General features: G+C 42.6%; 1 protein-coding gene across 1 annotated transcript in view; it reads right to left on the bottom strand.

Moving 5' to 3' along the window:
- The window catches only part of CERS6 (ceramide synthase 6), a 90,022-nt gene extending 78,835 nt beyond the window's left edge, over positions 1 to 11,187 (bottom strand). Inside the window, exon 1 of the mRNA XM_030241768.2 lies at positions 10,877 to 11,187. Within this exon, the coding sequence (XP_030097628.1) occupies positions 10,877 to 11,046 (170 nt within the window). The 5' untranslated portion in view covers positions 11,047 to 11,187. The remainder of the gene's footprint in view (positions 1 to 10,876) is intronic.
- Between the last annotated feature and the right edge of the window lie 6,227 nt (positions 11,188 to 17,414).

Here is a 17,414-nt window from a genome sequence, read left to right as displayed (position 1 = left end):
TCCTTTGAGGCAACTTACTTAAGAGGTTTGTTATTAGCAGTTAAAGCTCCATACCACTCTAGTGTTACACCTGAATTATTTGGGAGACAAGGAAAACACAAGGAATACTCCTGTGATGGATACAAGCAGCTGGGCTCTCCTCAAACCTCAGAGGCAGCTCTCAGTGGAAGAATAACCAAGATGAAGATGTGTCCTATTTCTGCCAGCACACTCTTCATCTTGACACCTGAAGGTAAATGTCAGGCTAGAGATTCAAACTCCTGCCACGACTCTAACAAACCATCCGCCTATTTTCAAAAATTCAACCTGCTAAGAGGCAATTTTACACGTTACCTGTTAAGGAGAAATTTGTACCTCTGACAAAACACAAACCAAACAAACAGAAAAACACAATGAAACTTTCTGTGCTTCATGGGTGATACAAACTGGTTAACTCTGGTGAAGAATGTGTGATTCTGGAGGCTGGTAATGCTCTAGAGATCTCATTTTTATCTCTACATCCTTGTCTTGTAACCAAACCCATTTATCATATTGGCTGAAAGTCAGGACATCTGCTCCTGATGAAATTTTGACATTTCTAACTTTCCATTTCATTCCAAATTGGAAGAAAATCAAGTATTTTTCATGTTTCCTGTAAATGCTCTAGAAAATAACAATTCCAGATCAGCACACATGACAGTTCCTCTAATTAGGAGAAAAGATATGTTTCTTGTGTCAAATATTAAACTGTTTCATTATCACCCCAAAAAGTGACATTTCAAAATATCTCATTTTCTAGAGCAGTCAGTATTTTACATCTATACCTTACAACTATTTTTTGATGTTAAGATATTAAAAACGAAATAGAAAAAAGGACATTGCATCAGTGATATGATGCCACTGTGGCATATAAATTACTCTCTGTCACACACATATATAAGTATATTTTCAACTACACATTTTATTACCAATATAAAAAATTAGGGAATGTGAGACTAAAGACTGCCTTCTCTCCTTTTCCCCCTTAAGTCTGATTTACTCTCATTATCCTGAACTCAAAGGGAATAAAAGCTTTTCCAATAAGGCATGTGATTTCTGTTTTCTGTCATCTAAGCAGAACTTTCTGTGAATTTTTTCAAACCCAAAATTATCTTAAAGATATTGCAGTGTTGATTAGAAACAACTTAAGTGGAACAAAACTAAAATTATCCTGAAAATGGCCTATTATAATCAAATTTTTATGCTGTAGGAGACTCAAAGCAATGATCCTAGAAGGGGAAAAGAATGTGTTTATTTCAAAGCAACTCAGACTTCATTCTGGGTACCCATAAGGTAATTCCTGTCTTAGGCAGTGGAGGTCCACATCTATTTCTCAGTTTACATCCCATCTGCTCACACACCAGACTACAATAAAAATCAAAAGATCCATCCTACAGAAAATGGAAAATCCAGATGTCCATTCAATCAAATGTTACATGCTCTGCCCTAATTTTCTTCTGTAAGCTTCCAGTAAACTTCACCTTCATCCTCTCCTACTCCATTTTCCATCACAGTTTACAAACCTCATCCAGACAGAGGTGTCAGGAGCACCCTGGAGGCCTGCACCTGTGAGGTTTATAATTTCACACAATCACCAAGGTTGGAAGAGACCTCTGGAGACCACCAAGTCTGCTGGATGGTCAGTCAGTGCAGGACTATGCCCACGTTCTCCAAGCACATCCCCAGCTGGAGATCCACAGCCTCTCTGGGTAACCTGCCACAGAGTTTCACCACCATCCCAAAAAAAAGTTTGTTTAAACAGAATTTCGTGCACATCAACTGCTTGTTGTCTCTTGTCCTTTCACTGCACACCCCTAAGAAGAATCTGTGTCCAGCAGCACCCTCAGGACTCCATCTACAGTTCAATTTGTCATCCTCATAACAATGCAATCACTGTTAATTTAGTACAAGTGTTGTAACACTGGGAAATGTTTGGCCCTGGAACTACTGAAATATTTTCAGGCTACTCTCTTATCATATCAGTTCTCACCCTCCTCTCATACTGCTGTGTGGGAAAAAGTGACAGATAAGAATCAACCACTCAATTACCACTCAATTATTGCTTCAATACATACACAACACGTGTCTGCTTGTGGTCTAACCACCTGCTTTTCTTTTTCTCAACAGGTTCTTTCCAACATGATGCCCATAACAGGAATTAATGATACCCAACTGGACCTGATCACCTCATCCAGCAGCATGCTTTGGACAACCACAAGTACTGAAGTGGGAAAAGCTAATGGACAAGTGCAGAAAAGCTTTGAGAAAAGCTAATGGAAAAATGCAGAAAAGCTTGTCAACAAGCACACATTCAGGAGCCACTAATTTCCTAGAACTTTGTTTTCAACAGAAACAACTGGTAAGACCAGTTGTAAGGGGGATTCTGGTCCTGACAAAGCACTGTCTCCTCTGCTATAGCAGAGCTCAGGAGAGCTGCAGCCCTGATAGCTGATGAGAGACTGGAGCCCACCAGCTCCCCAGCTGAACTGGTCTCCTTCTGGTTGAGAAGTGCCACCTGAGCTCACCCACCACCCCAAAAATTTCCAAGCTCACTTTCATTTCATGTAGATTTAATTTTGTCTGCTTTGTCACACTGCAATGCCCACTGGTTTACACTAGCATTCCACATTTTCACTGCCCACTCACAATGTTTCAGCAGTTGCCATATCAAGGCTAATTCCTGTGCACCTTAAGGAACACACTTTGTTTGAGCAATCCCCTTAAAAGAAGCACGCCAAGCAGTCTGTCTGTGACTGTGGAGGCAACTGTGTCTCAGCAGTACATACATCACACAGTCACAGGAGACACGAGGAAGAGCAAGCACAAGGGATATTACAGCACACCACTCTGATCTTCCTTTCACTTTACTTCTGTGATCAGGGACTGCTTTTGAGTAAGCTCTTTACTTTGAGCTATAGAGCACAGTCTTATTTCCAAATAAGCAATTCCCTGCCACTGCAGGAAAGCATCTCTCATTAGTCTAGGCAGTTAGCTCGTTTGTACCATTTCAAGGTAGGCAGTATTGGTACAAAAGCAGTTTTCACAGTTTAAAGTTCTGTCAAACACCTTAGGAAAGTATAAACTGAGAGTAGTCTTTGCTTCCACTGTCTTCTCAGTGAAAAGACAGGAGTCCCACAGACATGGTAAACAGCAGTCCCAATTAAAGTTCAGGTATCTGAACTTTCTCAACGTCATGTAGAACTGAAATCAGTCAGGAACAGAGGTGAAAAGGGAATGAAGAGATCCCAATGCTGAAGTGAGGATTTCAGCACCATTTCTACTAAGCCTTTTTCTCTTTCTGCTTGCAGAACTAAAAAATACACTAAGTTTACCTCAGAGGATGGCAAATGGGCAGTGAGTAGATTTGATAACACCACATGTTATGTTATTTCACTACTGATACAAATAGAGCTACTAGCTTTTGCAAATGACAAACACCACTGCGAGCACAAATACTCAAATAGCCTGAAGAACGTAAGATTTTATGCCAATGAACACATTCCAAGCTCTAACCTCTGTTTGTGCACCAGTGTTCACTAGGTCAGCTAGATTTATTTCTTTTAATATAGTACTATAGGTTATTGCCCTCATCCATACAGGAGAAACCAGTACAGTGAAGATATTATTAAAAGGAAGCTTCTGCTGCACTTTCACTCCAAAAAAATACACGTGATTTAGGTATTTTGCTTGAACTATCCTAGGGTGACCTGTGAGCACAGAGAAGGCTTTTCATCACTTCAGACCAAACTTTAATGTGCATCATTTATAATATTAAAAATGAGTTTTAGGTTAGTGAACCTGAAAGATACTTCATTAGTACAAGGTAGTCTGGAGACCCTTAGCATTTCATTCCTCCCTGTGCAAAACATAACTTGGATTAATAGCCAATATACATGACATGGTTAATGGGATGTTACACTCCTTTACAATTCTTAAATTTTCTTAGTAATTGTACAATTACCTTGAGAGTTGAAATTTGATTGCGCTACACCAGTAATAATTGCACGAGGCTTTACAATTGCTCAGAAACATTAAAGCTTAACAACAGCAGAGTTTGCTATTAAGAGAGGTATTAACTACATAGGGAAAAGAAATACAGCTTACTCTCTGTTTTACGTGCAGAAGTCACAACTCTGTGTTACAGTTCCAGCTGAAAACCATCTCTCAGATTGCAGCTGACTGTCTGTGCTAAGTACTGTAGTTCTCTCACTCTGGCTGCAGTTTGACTACTTCAGAATAACCACAAAGACATTGTCAGAACCTGATGGACACCATATGGTGCAGAGTTAGTCTTCTGTAAGGACTGTGTGCTAAAAACATTTCCTCCCAGAGGTCAGAAGTTCTCAGCCCATCTGATTGTCAGAAACTTTGCTCGCCTTAAAGCAAGACATCAGTGATTCCTCCTGTTCAAAAAATCAGAGACCCTTCCTTTCCCTTGGCTGCCCCCCAAAATCACATCAGTGATTCCTCCTGTTCCAAACAATCAGAGACCCTTCCTTTCCCTTGGCTGCCCCCCAAAATCTCTAAGTGCCCAGTGAGTGAAGGAAGTGACTCTGGGGGGAGACACAAAGCAATCTGGGTGTTAGATCAACAACTCCAAGGAACTGTTGGTACACATCATATGCATTTGATTGTGCATCAGGTGTCAACCACAGTTTTAAGCATACAACTGGATATTATACAAGGTTACATCACTTACAAAAGCTATATAGTTTAATGCTATGTTATATGTAATTTTAACTCTCTTTTTAAAACTCCAAGACCATCTCGAGACAGGCACAGAAACACCACATGCTAATGAACTGTCAACCTACAGCAGGCATGGGATATTTAACAACTTGAGAAAAAAAGAACAAACTTCAGGCATCAACCTTGTTGACAGGAACAGAGATAGATTTAACAGGGAACAGAATATCCCAAATGTTAATTTACTAAATATTTCGTATGGACTAATAAGACCCTGGTCTGCAGATGCATAGAAAGGGGCACAATACCAGAAGCTCTTCTTTTTCCAAAAAACAAATCCTTAATCAGTGACAGAGGCAGAAGTAGGGCAGCAGAAAGAGACACAACACAGGTAATTTGGATCCAATTGCATGGCTGCAGGAATCCAGGCAGGAACCAAACTGGAGTTGCTACCAGTACCTGGAACCTGCTCTCAGACAAAACCCCACTAACCATGGCTCTGCCTCACTAACAGGCTCCCAGCACCCACTAGTGACCTGTCCCTGAAACCTTTCCATTAGCAGAGCTGTGGTTGAGCTGTCACACTTCATGGATATTTTGGGAATCACTTGTAATGGCATTCCCTTCTGGAGCTCAGCAAGCATTTCCCATTTAACTCCTAATTTTAAGGCCAACACTGACAGACATCTGAAAATGGCCTTATAGGAAGGACACTCAAATAGTGTGCATTTTATCCACTCCACCTTCTTTTAAAGGAGCACTCTAAGCCTATGTGTGAGCACACAAGCACACTACCCAACAGAGATGTGTACCAGCCAGCACTGGCAGGACCAGCATACACTGCTCTGGTCTGAGCTGGTAAGAGACAGACCAAGATAGACAACAGCTCTCCAGGTAAAACAACCCTTTTGTTGGGAAGTGTTAGTCTGCAAGTGTTAGTGGCTGAAGCTCAGCCCTGCAAACCTAGGAAACAAAAACTGGTTATATAACAAAAAAGAAAAATGACAGAAAACAAGTAACTTAAAGAAACACAGAGAAATGAATAGTACAATCAGCAAGATAGAAATGCATTTTAAAGCTATTGACTGGTAAGGATATATTGTTACTTTTTAAAATGAAATTGATTTAAAGTTGAAAATAAATAGTTTTTTAGTTATTTTATTTCCAGGGTCTGTCTTTTCATACAAGTTAGCAATTACAATATCCTATTCGATTTCAACAGAATTAAGCATTTGATAAATAGCAATCAAGCAAAAAGGAAAAGCCCTATATGTCATCTTATGAAAAAAAATATAAAAAAAGATAAAGAAAGTACTGAGAAAGTTATTGTCAGAACATATGCATCCAATTACATACAAATAAATTACACCTCAATGATCAGATTTTTGCCTAAAACACAGGGAAGTAAGCAAAAAATCTATAAATATTACATCCTAGAAAAAGGTTTTGACAGAAATAACCACCAGTGCCCCACCCAACCTCTCCAGATGAGATTTTGGGCTGCTGGAAGATAGTACACACATTTCCAAAATTTGTATCCTGTCTAGCCTCTTTTTTGTTGTAAAAAACCACTGATATTAGATGTCCTAGGGAGTACAAAAACAAAATTTGTATGTATACACTACACACCAGAAACACTCATAAGAATGTATGTATTGTCATCTGAATGAATTTTTATAGTTAGCAAAAAAAAAAAAAAAAAAAAATATATATATATATACACCCACACACGTCCATACAGTCCTTGTATCATGTCATCCAGATCCACTAGGTATTCTACTGTGTCATACTAAATGAAAATCAGCTGAGGTTACCTTTGAGACTGAATTATCATAACAAAAGCAGTTTCAAATAAATGCCATTAATTTCCATATGTTCCGTGTCTACGTATCTAGATCGGAGTAATAGTAAATGATGTGGCTGGCTCAGCTCAAGGCCGTGCAGCTGGAGGGCTGTTGCTATATATAATCAAGCTGTCTCTGACCTTATGAGCCATTCCATCACTGCAGAATATCAGCATCACCTTTGAGAACTGCTCCCCATCAAGGCCAGACTACAACATCAGCAGTATAAGCAGTTTGCTGATTCACTGAGTGATTTCATTAGATCTGAGCCCAAACTGCTGCTTACAAGATGAGGGAAACGAAATACAGTGCACCTACAGTGCAAAGATGAAGTATGAGTAACTTCAGTAGATGAGCCACGTGTAAAGAAAGCAGTAATATCAGACTACTTGACTCAGAACATTGCTGGACCACATCAGAAATCTGTTTTGCCAGGAATCCTTTTGGAGGATTCTGTCAATTTCTGCCTTGAGAGAAGTCTCTAAAACACAAGTGTTACCCTCTTGCTTGGTGTCCAACAAGCACACTGATTGCTGGGTGAATAGTTTTTGTATTAGCACCCCTCACAGAGGACATGTTTTAGTTTAGGAAAGGATGCTGCTTCTGAGCAGGGAGGTCTAGCACAGAGGGAGAAGAGCCACGTTACCCCATAAACAAAAGAAGAAAAAATGTATTTACCCAGAACAACAGGTGTTTATTTATCTGTTTTAGGCCAACCAAAACTACAACACCCTGCTCTTGGTAAGACCAGTTTCAATTCAGCTTTAAGCTGCCTTTGCCACACTAGAACTGGAAAGGATCCAGGGAGACTGAGACTTTCTATTGAGCACTTACATTACCTTAAGACATTGTATAGTACAGGGGGTATCCTTAATTGTTACATGCCTTTAAAAAACGTAGTAAGACACACAGAATGCATACATACTCTGGGGAAATATGTTCCCATATTACTCACTGCATTGCTAAACTTCTGCCATCTTCCAAGCTACTAGGTAACACTATCCTTGTGCTTAGTTATTGTAATTTTCTTAAATGTACTTCGTGTTTAAAGAAAGATGAATGAGAAGGAAGGGGAAAAAGGCAGTTAAAGTATTTTAACACCTCATCCATAACTATGGTAACCTCAGCAGATACATCCACTAAATCTCATGGCAATGAGATTTTACCTCACACCAAAGCTTATTTTGGGAGCACTCATCATCATCAGACCCCTTGCTGAGGCAACTGAACATACCAATAATGTTCTAATCTACCTTTTCCATTCATTCAAGAGGGCTGGTCAGGGGTAGCAGGACAAGGAAAACAATAAAAAAGTAACTCATTTGAAAGGAGGAAAAAAAAATGAAGTGTCTAGATCATTTTCTTGGCTTGGTTAGCTGATGCACCAAATCAGTAACAAACAACAACAGCAATCTTCCTAGAATTAACTCTGTAAATAATACGTGCGTATGTAGAGAACAAAATTTCCAAGTTCTATTATTTCAATTCCACCTGCAAATATGCACACACAGATACATATGTATATAGAATATAAACATAACATCAACTTTCAGCATTGTGAGTTGCATCCCCCAAACACGTCAAGAACTTTGTAAGCCAAGACATGTAAAGTCCAACTCCCCCAAACCTTATTTCTTACTATTGTGTGGATTCATGAAGTTAGTAACCGTTCCTATGAAGCAGAGGAACAAACCATACTACTACAGCAGCCTAGCAGTCAGCTGCTATGAAGCAGTCTGAAAATAATGGAATAAAACACATAATCAGATTCTTAACACCTTGTGTCTGCTTACCTACCAGTGTACAGAACTACAAGAGCACCTGTATTAGAGATAGGGTATCTTACAAAGCAAACATTGATGTTACAAATACTACAGTACAGTCATAGACCTAAAATAAATCTGCTAGTTTTTTAAAATGTGTTACAGAATCTGTTTTTATTTCTTCTTTAGCTACTATCATTGCAACTGCTAAAAACCTGTAAGAGTATGTTGCAGCATGTACATCAGTCATCCACAACTTGAGTTTAAAAAAAACCCCATGTCTTAATATAAGGAAGAAAGGAAAAAAAAAATTCAGTTTTGAAGATATTCCTCTCTTTCCCCTTCTAAACCGTGCATAATTTCAGACCTTTAATTGATGATGTGCATGAAGGATTTCTGTAGCTCCCAACAACCAAAGCACAGAAATCTGAAAAAACCAACTAATAATAAGCAATAATAAAGCTTGATCGTTCCCCCATTCAAAGTCATACACAATCCCCCAGTGGAAAGAGGTCCAGTTGCTTTAGCTCAGCCTGCTTTAATAAAATGCTCTATATGAAAAATCACTGCTGTACCACGCCGTGTGGATTAATCCCACACAAAACAGCCTTATCCTACTCTCACAGGGGAGTTATGAAATTGATTTTAATTTTAAAAGGAAAAACCACATACCTAAGTAATTATTAATAAAACATCTTTGGAGGTCTCTCACCTACAATCAGGTTAGCAGAACACATTTCTAGATATAAATTTCAAAATCTGCCTAATGAATACAAGAGAATGTTTAAAATCCTGGTATTCTCATCTATATGTATAACTAACACTTTAAAATATAATGCATTGCAAAATTAAACATTACTTTAAATGAATGAAGAAAAATAACCAGAGTAAGTGGATACAAACTACTACATAATCAGAGTAGCTTCTACAACGCAAACAACAGCCACATCAGGCTTAGAAGAAATGTGAGTTAAGCTTGAGACTGAAACTATCTCTCTGACTAGCTGTTCCTCCTTCAAAACACAGTCCTGCTGTGATGCTTACTGCAGTTCAGATGACATGAGATGCAATATCATGCACCCGCTTTCAACACTCAAAAGTACACATCATATAGGTTGCAAAAAAAAAAAAAAGATTAATTATTTGACATAATCTAAATACATGTAATTGTACTCATTACTCCACTTGTAACTATATTGCAGTATTTAACTCAATTGCTTCAATTAACTTTTCACAACCTCAGATTTTCAGGCAGATGACAATTTTTGCTGTTCAGTAAATCTGTAAAGCCACACAGAAGATAACAACAGTCCCGTGACAGCTTATTTTTCAAAACAAATATGGTCCTCTCAACCAAGCTAGGAATACAGGCAAGTTCTAACCAGGGAGAGGGAATGCTTAGGAAATTTGAACTAGTACCGGGCAGATAAGCTCTTTTATCATTTTTAAAGTATCTTTACAGCCCTTCTCTGGCACGTAGTAACTACCGGTCTTCCTTTATCTTCCTTGACTACCCTAACAGCATGCCTAAGAAAACAACACTGAAAACACGTAGGTGTTGGCATGAGGAATCGCTCTTTTGTTCTCTGCTGTTGAGGGAGCACCACCTTTGTCAGGCGGCGCAGCAGCGTGCGCCAGTGAGCGCCCACTTGGCTTCAGCTGCCTCCCCGTGACAGGCGGCCCCTGCTCAGCGCCCGCTCGGGAACACGCACAGAAAATACAGTCCCGGCTGACCGATGGCTAGTCTGACGCCTTATGTTTAAGTATACATATATACGAATTTATGTATTTGTGAAACGTGGTTTATGAGTTCAGCAGCCTCGAAGAACGGTGAGTTTGGTTCAGAGATGAACAGCGCCTGGCGCGTTTCATCACTGAGCTTCCACGTTCTGACAGCCCCGGGAGTGTTCCGACACTCGGCACGGACCGCTCACCGACACCATCCGCACCGGCCACGCACAGCTCCGCTCAGCTCACCAGGAACTGCCCCTTCCCACCCGAGGCCCCACGCTGAACAGCTGAACAGCCGCCGGCCCCCAGCCCCCGCCGCCGCTCCCGGCCTCGCAGCGGACCCAGCGCGGGCTCCGCTGCGGAGAGCGGCCCTGCGGCGGGGCGCGGGCAAACTCTCCTGCCGGGACCACTTCCCGCCGGGCCCGGTGGCCGCTCTTCTGGCGGAGATTCCGTGAGGGGGTGGACAGGACCCCGCCGCAGCCCGTGGGTCGCGGACAGGCGCCCCGACCCGCACAGGTGCCGGAGGGTCCTTCTCCCCCGCCCGCCGCGGCCGGCGCAGGTGGCGGGAGGGCTGCGCCCATCCCCGGGCAGACCTCGCCTCCTAGCGCCCGCGCCGCGCTGCAGGCAGCAGGAACGGCGCGCCGGCTGCCTCTCGAGTCCCTCCACCTTCCTGCATCGGGCCCGCTACGTGACCGGCCGAGGGGGCAGGGATAACGCAAGGGCCCGGTAAGGCCGGCAGTGAAGCAGCGGCGGGGGAAGACGCTGGGCTGACAAAGCTCCTCGGCTGCCCTTGGGCCCGCCCAGCCCGGGGCGACGCGAGGGGCTCGGCGTTACCTTTCGAAGAGCAGCCGGATCATGAAGATGCAGAAGGCCAGGGGGAAGGCGAGGTAGAGGTCCTCCGCCTGCGGGAAGGCGGCTTCCTCCGTGCTCTGCAGGTCCGCCCAGGTGACGTTGTGCGGCAGCCAGAACCGCTCGTTCCAGAACCAGGCGAGGATCCCTGCCATCTTTGCTTTGTCTGCCGCGGCGCCCCTCGCTCCGCTCCGCCCGCGGCGAGGCGCGTGTGAGCGGCTGCCGGGAGAGAGGAGGATGGAGGCGTGTGTCAGCCCCGCAGCCGCGGATGATGCTGCCGAGCGCCGCCGTGCAGGTTCCCCGCCCGGCGGGGGCAGCGGCCGCCCCGCCTGTCACACGGCCGCGCCCGCACCCATTGGCTCCCGCCGCCGCTCGGGGCCCCGCCGGGCGGTCCGGAGCCGCCTTCCCCCGCCCCTTTCCCCTGCCGAAAGACCGCACCGAAGCCAAAGTGACGCGGCCCGAGCGAGAGGGACCCCGTCCCAGGGGCACTGACCGCGGCCGAGGCTGCCGGCAGCAGCGCTGTACCCACCGGGGCAGCCTCCGCCTCAGCGCCGGCCCGGGGCGGCCCCGCGCCGTGTCACCCACCCGCCCTTCGCCGCCCAGCCGGGGTCCCGGCGAGCCTGGAAAGGCTGTCTCCCGGTACGAGTAGGCAGGTGGCAGCAGTGAAAAGCCCTCTATGAATTCTGTACAGCCATGTGGGCCGGGGTCGGCTTCCGCAGTCCGGTCCCCGAGAGCGACCCCTGCCCGGAGCGCTGCTCGCCGCCCTCTCGGCAGAGGTGTTCAACCGGGAACGGGACTGTCCCGGGTGGAAGGACTCTCTAACATGCAGTGACTTTACTCTGAACGCGGGTACAGCAAACACGTGTAGATGTGGCATGGAAAGCACACGACTCATCAGCAACAAGACTGAGGTTAGGACTGTAGCTTTGCATTCCTGGCTAAAAAAAACTTATTCGTTTTACGTAGAATTTTACCTCTGATTCCTTATCTCATTGCCATGTCTTGCTAGAGATATGCTGCAAGAGGAAAACTACAATTGATTTGACTAGACTTTACAGCAGGCTTTACTATAGCTATAGCCACAGGACTGTACGTATGGTGGTCCTGGCACACCCAAAATAACTTCAAGTAGTAGCTCCTGTAACATCACTGTTTTTCTGCCCTGCCTCAGTTTATTGTATATGCCTTCTGTTTTCTTCACTGTATCATCACTCTGTCCATCAGGCTATTGAACACTGAGACCCAGACCTCTGCACATAGTTCAGAGTTCTATCATCCTGCTTTTATGTTTTATGCTAACTTGCTCTTTTAACCCTACTGGCTCTATTTGCCCTTCCTGAAAAATTAATTGCACATCTCCTCGTGTCTGTGCTGACATTTCTGTGCTGAATAAAATCATAAGTCAAGCATAATGCTGTGGAAAACACCGCATCAATTTAAAGGAAGCAAACAACTTCTGTATATGGAGATAATTTCCATCTAGGACATTTCAGGGAAGTTTCAGGAAGTGCTTTGGCAGGATGGCTGACAAGCCATGCAGGTAAACCTGCCAGTGAATGTTTCTGTTTTATTGATGAGACAATTTCCTAAGTGGCTGTATTATTATTCCAATTCCGTTCTTGTGGTTGCTTCTGAGGGAAGAGAGTACAGTCTCTCCTTCAAATTGTCTGGAAAAAAGTGTGAGTTCTAGCACCACTGCCAGATCTGCCTGGCCCCAGCTCTTCATTCACTTTGTCTCAGGATTCTTCTCTGACATGACCTGTCAAAATCCAGGGCTTTGCTGGAATTTCAGTTCAGAGGGAAAGCAGACTATAATGAAGCTTTCCTCACATAAAAATAAGATTTTCTGAGCATAAGAAAACGTTTATTCGCTCAAATCAGCAAGAGTCCTTTTATCCAGTACCAAAAAATTGCCTATTCTTCTTCCTTCCAACTACTCTGCCTTGTTCTCAGTCAGATTTCACCTCTCTTCCAGCTGACCTAGAACTTCCCTAGAATTTCCCCTGGGAACTTATCTTTCAGTACATTCTCACATACACCTAAGCTGGCTCCTGCACGTACACATACACCTCTCAAATCATCCAGATCACTCCATTTTCTGAAAGGATGTGCATAAGTGAGTTTTAAATGGAGCTATGAGGGCACATCCTCAGAACGACCGCAGAAGCACCAACTTTGAAAGTTCTTTAGATATTGTTTTAATATCTGTCAACACACAGATAACCATTTACTTTGTTAATAATTGTGTTTATGGCAAAGCTATTTTTAATTAGAGAATCGGTGTCATTATTCCATAGCTGAAGCTTACCTCTATTTTTGCAGCATATTTCAATATTCCAGTCAGTTTTAGAAGTACATTTAATATAGGTGTCTGTTCTGATTCCAATAAAGTAGTTATTTCCCAGTCAGTACTGAGAATCACAGGTGCTGGTGCTTAGCTTTGCTTATGTACAGATAAAGGAAAGATCTTTGCAAAATGAACCTAGCAACAGTAATAATCTGAGGATGCATAGGAGGTTAATTCCTGCTGAACAATTAGTGTAATTGGCTTCTGTGTCACACTAAAATTATGTTAGGACAATAGATCTCTAGGCATATCTGAAAGTGAATGACAGTTTGGAAATGTTTGGAAGGATGACCAATTAAAAGCTTTTAATTGAATTCAAGCTGTAGCTGTAGCCAAGACATGACTATGGAGTAAGAATGCCTTAATATTGTGCTTTGAAGGGAGATATTACCATGGTGTTTTTCTTTCCTGCCCCCCACAAAATGGAGCCCAGTAGAACTTAAAAAACTGTGGTCCCATATCTTGAAGGAACTTACTCTAAACTAGTGCTAAAGCTTGGCTATCCTAAGAGAAGGTAAAGGGCTGAAACTAAAACTGGTTCCTCAAAAGCCCAGCCTGGGCACTTTGTAATTACTAAGGAGAGTTAGTAATAACTAAACAAAACAGATACATGGATTCTGCAAAAGTTACTGAACTTATGTAACCATTCCAAAAAAAGGAAAGAGAAAACTGGCAGCCTACACATTGCTAGTTCAAGACCTTGAGCCATATTGCTGGCCACCTGGAAGAGTTTGTCCACTAAAAGAGGAGAAGCTGCAGAAAAACCTCCTGATTTTAAAGGATTGCTGAAGATTTGAAAGCAATCAGCCAATTTTTCAAAAAATCTCATTTAGTCTATTGTATTTCTGGAGTAGCATCAGGCTTGCACATAGGCAACTGTGATGTGATAAGGCTCTGGACCAGTCCCTTTGAGGAACTGGGTAGTACAGGTTCCAATAACACAATCCACTGAAACTTCTTGTTTCCCAAATCTGAACTGCATTGCTCCTAAGCAGAAAAGGTGGCTGTGGTTGGTACTTATAAAAGCATTGGTGCCAGTCCCATTTCCATGGGTCAATGTCATTAGACTGCCTATGATGTGCCAAGCAGAAGGGCCAAGGACTGCCTGGGTGTTGTGTGACTGCTCTGTGCCCTCCTGGGGAAGAAGGAGGACCATGGGCTCAGGGGAAGTGGCAGTGCAAGTCATGGCAATGAGCTGCCATTCTTCTAACGTGTCTTCTACCTGCTGGTCCCGGCAGCTTTGTGCTCCCTTCTGGCTTCTTGTGCTACTAGTTTTGCCAGCTTTTCTAATAATTTCACCTAAGAATCACACTAACAGAACAGCAGTCTTCATTACGAAACCTATGCCAGGCCAGTCACATCAGTCCTGACTCCTGTGTGGGATTGTATTAGTCGGAAGAGACCAGTCTGGCTTCACCCAGCTACCCAAACAACATGCCCTGAATTCACATCACTAACAGAGCTCTGTATAATAGCACTTAAAACACAGCAATACAGAGGTGTACCCAGGTTACATCACTTCACAGCCTTCCAAATGTTTTATCTTGGCAGACAAGCAAGTTTTGTCACTTGGAAAGACATGCCGTGGTAATTAGTTTGGCTGCCACGGAGAGATACATGGACAAATAGCTCTAGCTGAAAGAGAGGTTTACAAGTCTTGGGATGGTTTTTGCTTTGTGCTGGGCTCCAACTAAAGTCAAGAGCTGAAGCAGAACTGCCCTGTGAGGATACTTCAGAAGGAAAATATAAAGCCAGGATTGCCTGAGTCAGTATGTCTCCATGCTTCATTTGTCTTCATTGTTCACTTTGATTTGGCTTCCTGCTCTAGATTTCTAAAGAAAGTGTGTGAAAATGTATGTCCTAATTATGACACCATCATAGCTCACTTGATTGCAATGTTGCTTAACTACCCAAATGTATTCTACACTAAACTAGACCCACTCAAACTACAGTAAGAGTAGTCAGAGTCTTCCATACCAATTTTAAATAAAATATCATGGAAAAAACCTTGTAATGAGGTTTGCCCAACTCTGAGCAAAGACAGCTGGAAAATGTCCGGGTTTTATCTTCAACTAGATACACTGTGTCACACTTCAACTGGCCCTTCAGAAACATCTGCTTCATGCCTATTCATGTGGCCAGGTTTGGGGTAGAGAGTCACATTAGAATTTACTTAGTAAAGGGACTTTCAAACCTGCATGACACCAAAATTTACTGTATACTGTATGTATCTTGTTTCCCCAGCATCCAGACATGCTCCACGGGACTGCAGACTTTCAGCAGCCTTGTCTCCAATGCTCAGTGAAGTCTGGGCTCTGACCAGCCACACTGGTGTGCCCAACTTGCCAACAAACATGCAATCTTGAGGCTCTGCCAGCTTTGTGTCAGCTATGAGGGGACAGACAATACCTGGCTCTCCATGCAATGGGAGCTCTAATCTAGCATAAAAAGTCAGCTACTCCAATGCTGACCTGTCATATCATTTACAGGGAGTTTGCACTGTCAGTGTGAGCTTCGGCAGGATCAGTACCTCCCATCTCGTGGCTGCAAGCTGTGTTCCAATCCTGTCAGCCTGGGAGCCATTTGCTGCCTTATAAAACCCAAAAACTCCAGAAATTACTGCCAGAACTAAATTTTCTTATTCTCTAGTCATTTTCAGACCACTTCCAAGGTAATAACATTCTGCTCAGAAGAGCATTCACCTGGTCATGTCAGATTTTTCTTCCAAGCTCATTTAACATCACTGTCACAATGTCATCTGGTGGTTACTTGGTAATACTTTCATATTTGAATGAAGACAATGCTATTTAGTATTTGGTTTTAAGACTCCATCTAGATGTAAATTACTATTTTCCTAGGAGCTAGGGGACACTTACCAGTCTAGCAATAAATTTTTATTTTCTTATCACAGTTTTAAATATCTTCCTTATGAATTTCACTATACTTGTGTCACAGCTGTACAGAATCTTATTTTCACCCAAAATATACATTCAGGTTGACTGAAAAGATTGCTAAATTAAGGCTGAAATTATTAACACTTTAATTTCCACAAATTATCGTGTATATATTCTGACATTTTTAAACCAAAACATCCAATTTTTTTATTTCATAATGAAATTGCCAGAATAAGGTTATTTAATTTTTTTATGTGACTTTGAAGTAAAATATAAATCAAAGGACTGGGTAAAATCAGAGAAACAGTAAGTGTTTGATACAAGTTTATCTTTAAAGCTCTAGATAGTAATTAAAGAATACCTTAGCTTTACTGACTGTGTCAAAACTCTCAAGATTATAGGTCCCACATTATTGCACTGAAATCAGTTAAGTGGAAAAGATACCAGAAAACTGAAGTGATAACTCAATGGGCCACACTCCCTGCTGGGGTAACTACCACTGTTTCTGCTCTGTAGTGAATGTGACAAGTTACTGTGCCCTGTAAATACAGTCCTGACTCCAAAAATGGAAGCTGACTATCTTTCTCCTCCCTCTGGTACAGGCCACATCTATTATGGGCACTGACACAGCAGATTAGTTAGGCATGGCTCTAAAGCATTTTCTGAGTTGGAAATATAATACTCCATTTCTGTTTTCTCTGGACTTGTGCAGAGGTAAAACCAGAGAACAACATTTCAAGTTATGTGTATAGGTACTATATTATTACACAAAACATTATATTTACACCTTGATTTAAATTTTGTATTTAGTCTTTCACCAGTGTCATCATTTTACCTCTTCTTATGGGTAACACTCCTCCAGATAGTGGCTGCAGCCCATTTGTATTCTTCAGAGCCTTTGTCTCCCTCTTGATGCCCAAAGCTGCCATCCACCCTCCAAATCAACTGGTCAACCCAGGCTAATAGCTGCTTTGTATCCAGGCACAGCAGCACGGACACAGAAGCAAAATCTGTTCAGGGGTTTATCTGTCCTTCAATTTATTCTCATCCACAGTGCCTTTTTCTGGGGATAAATAGTGGCTTAGCTGTTTACTAACTGTGTTTTTGATAAAGAGTGTGAAGATCTATAAATGTCAGTTCCAGCATCGAGGAGACAAGATGAGGGGGGTTTTCACCCTCACATGGTCTTGCTGTGTGCAGAAATAGGAAGCCTGCATGGATAATGTAATATGAGTAAAAATGCTTTGTGCAATAGCCCAGTAACCACCTCATCTGGAAGTAG

Source organism: Serinus canaria, chromosome 7 (assembly GCF_022539315.1).
Source record: "Serinus canaria isolate serCan28SL12 chromosome 7, serCan2020, whole genome shotgun sequence".
Classification (NCBI taxonomy): domain Eukaryota; kingdom Metazoa; phylum Chordata; class Aves; order Passeriformes; family Fringillidae; genus Serinus; species Serinus canaria.
This window is presented reverse-complemented; position numbering and strand designations above follow the sequence as displayed.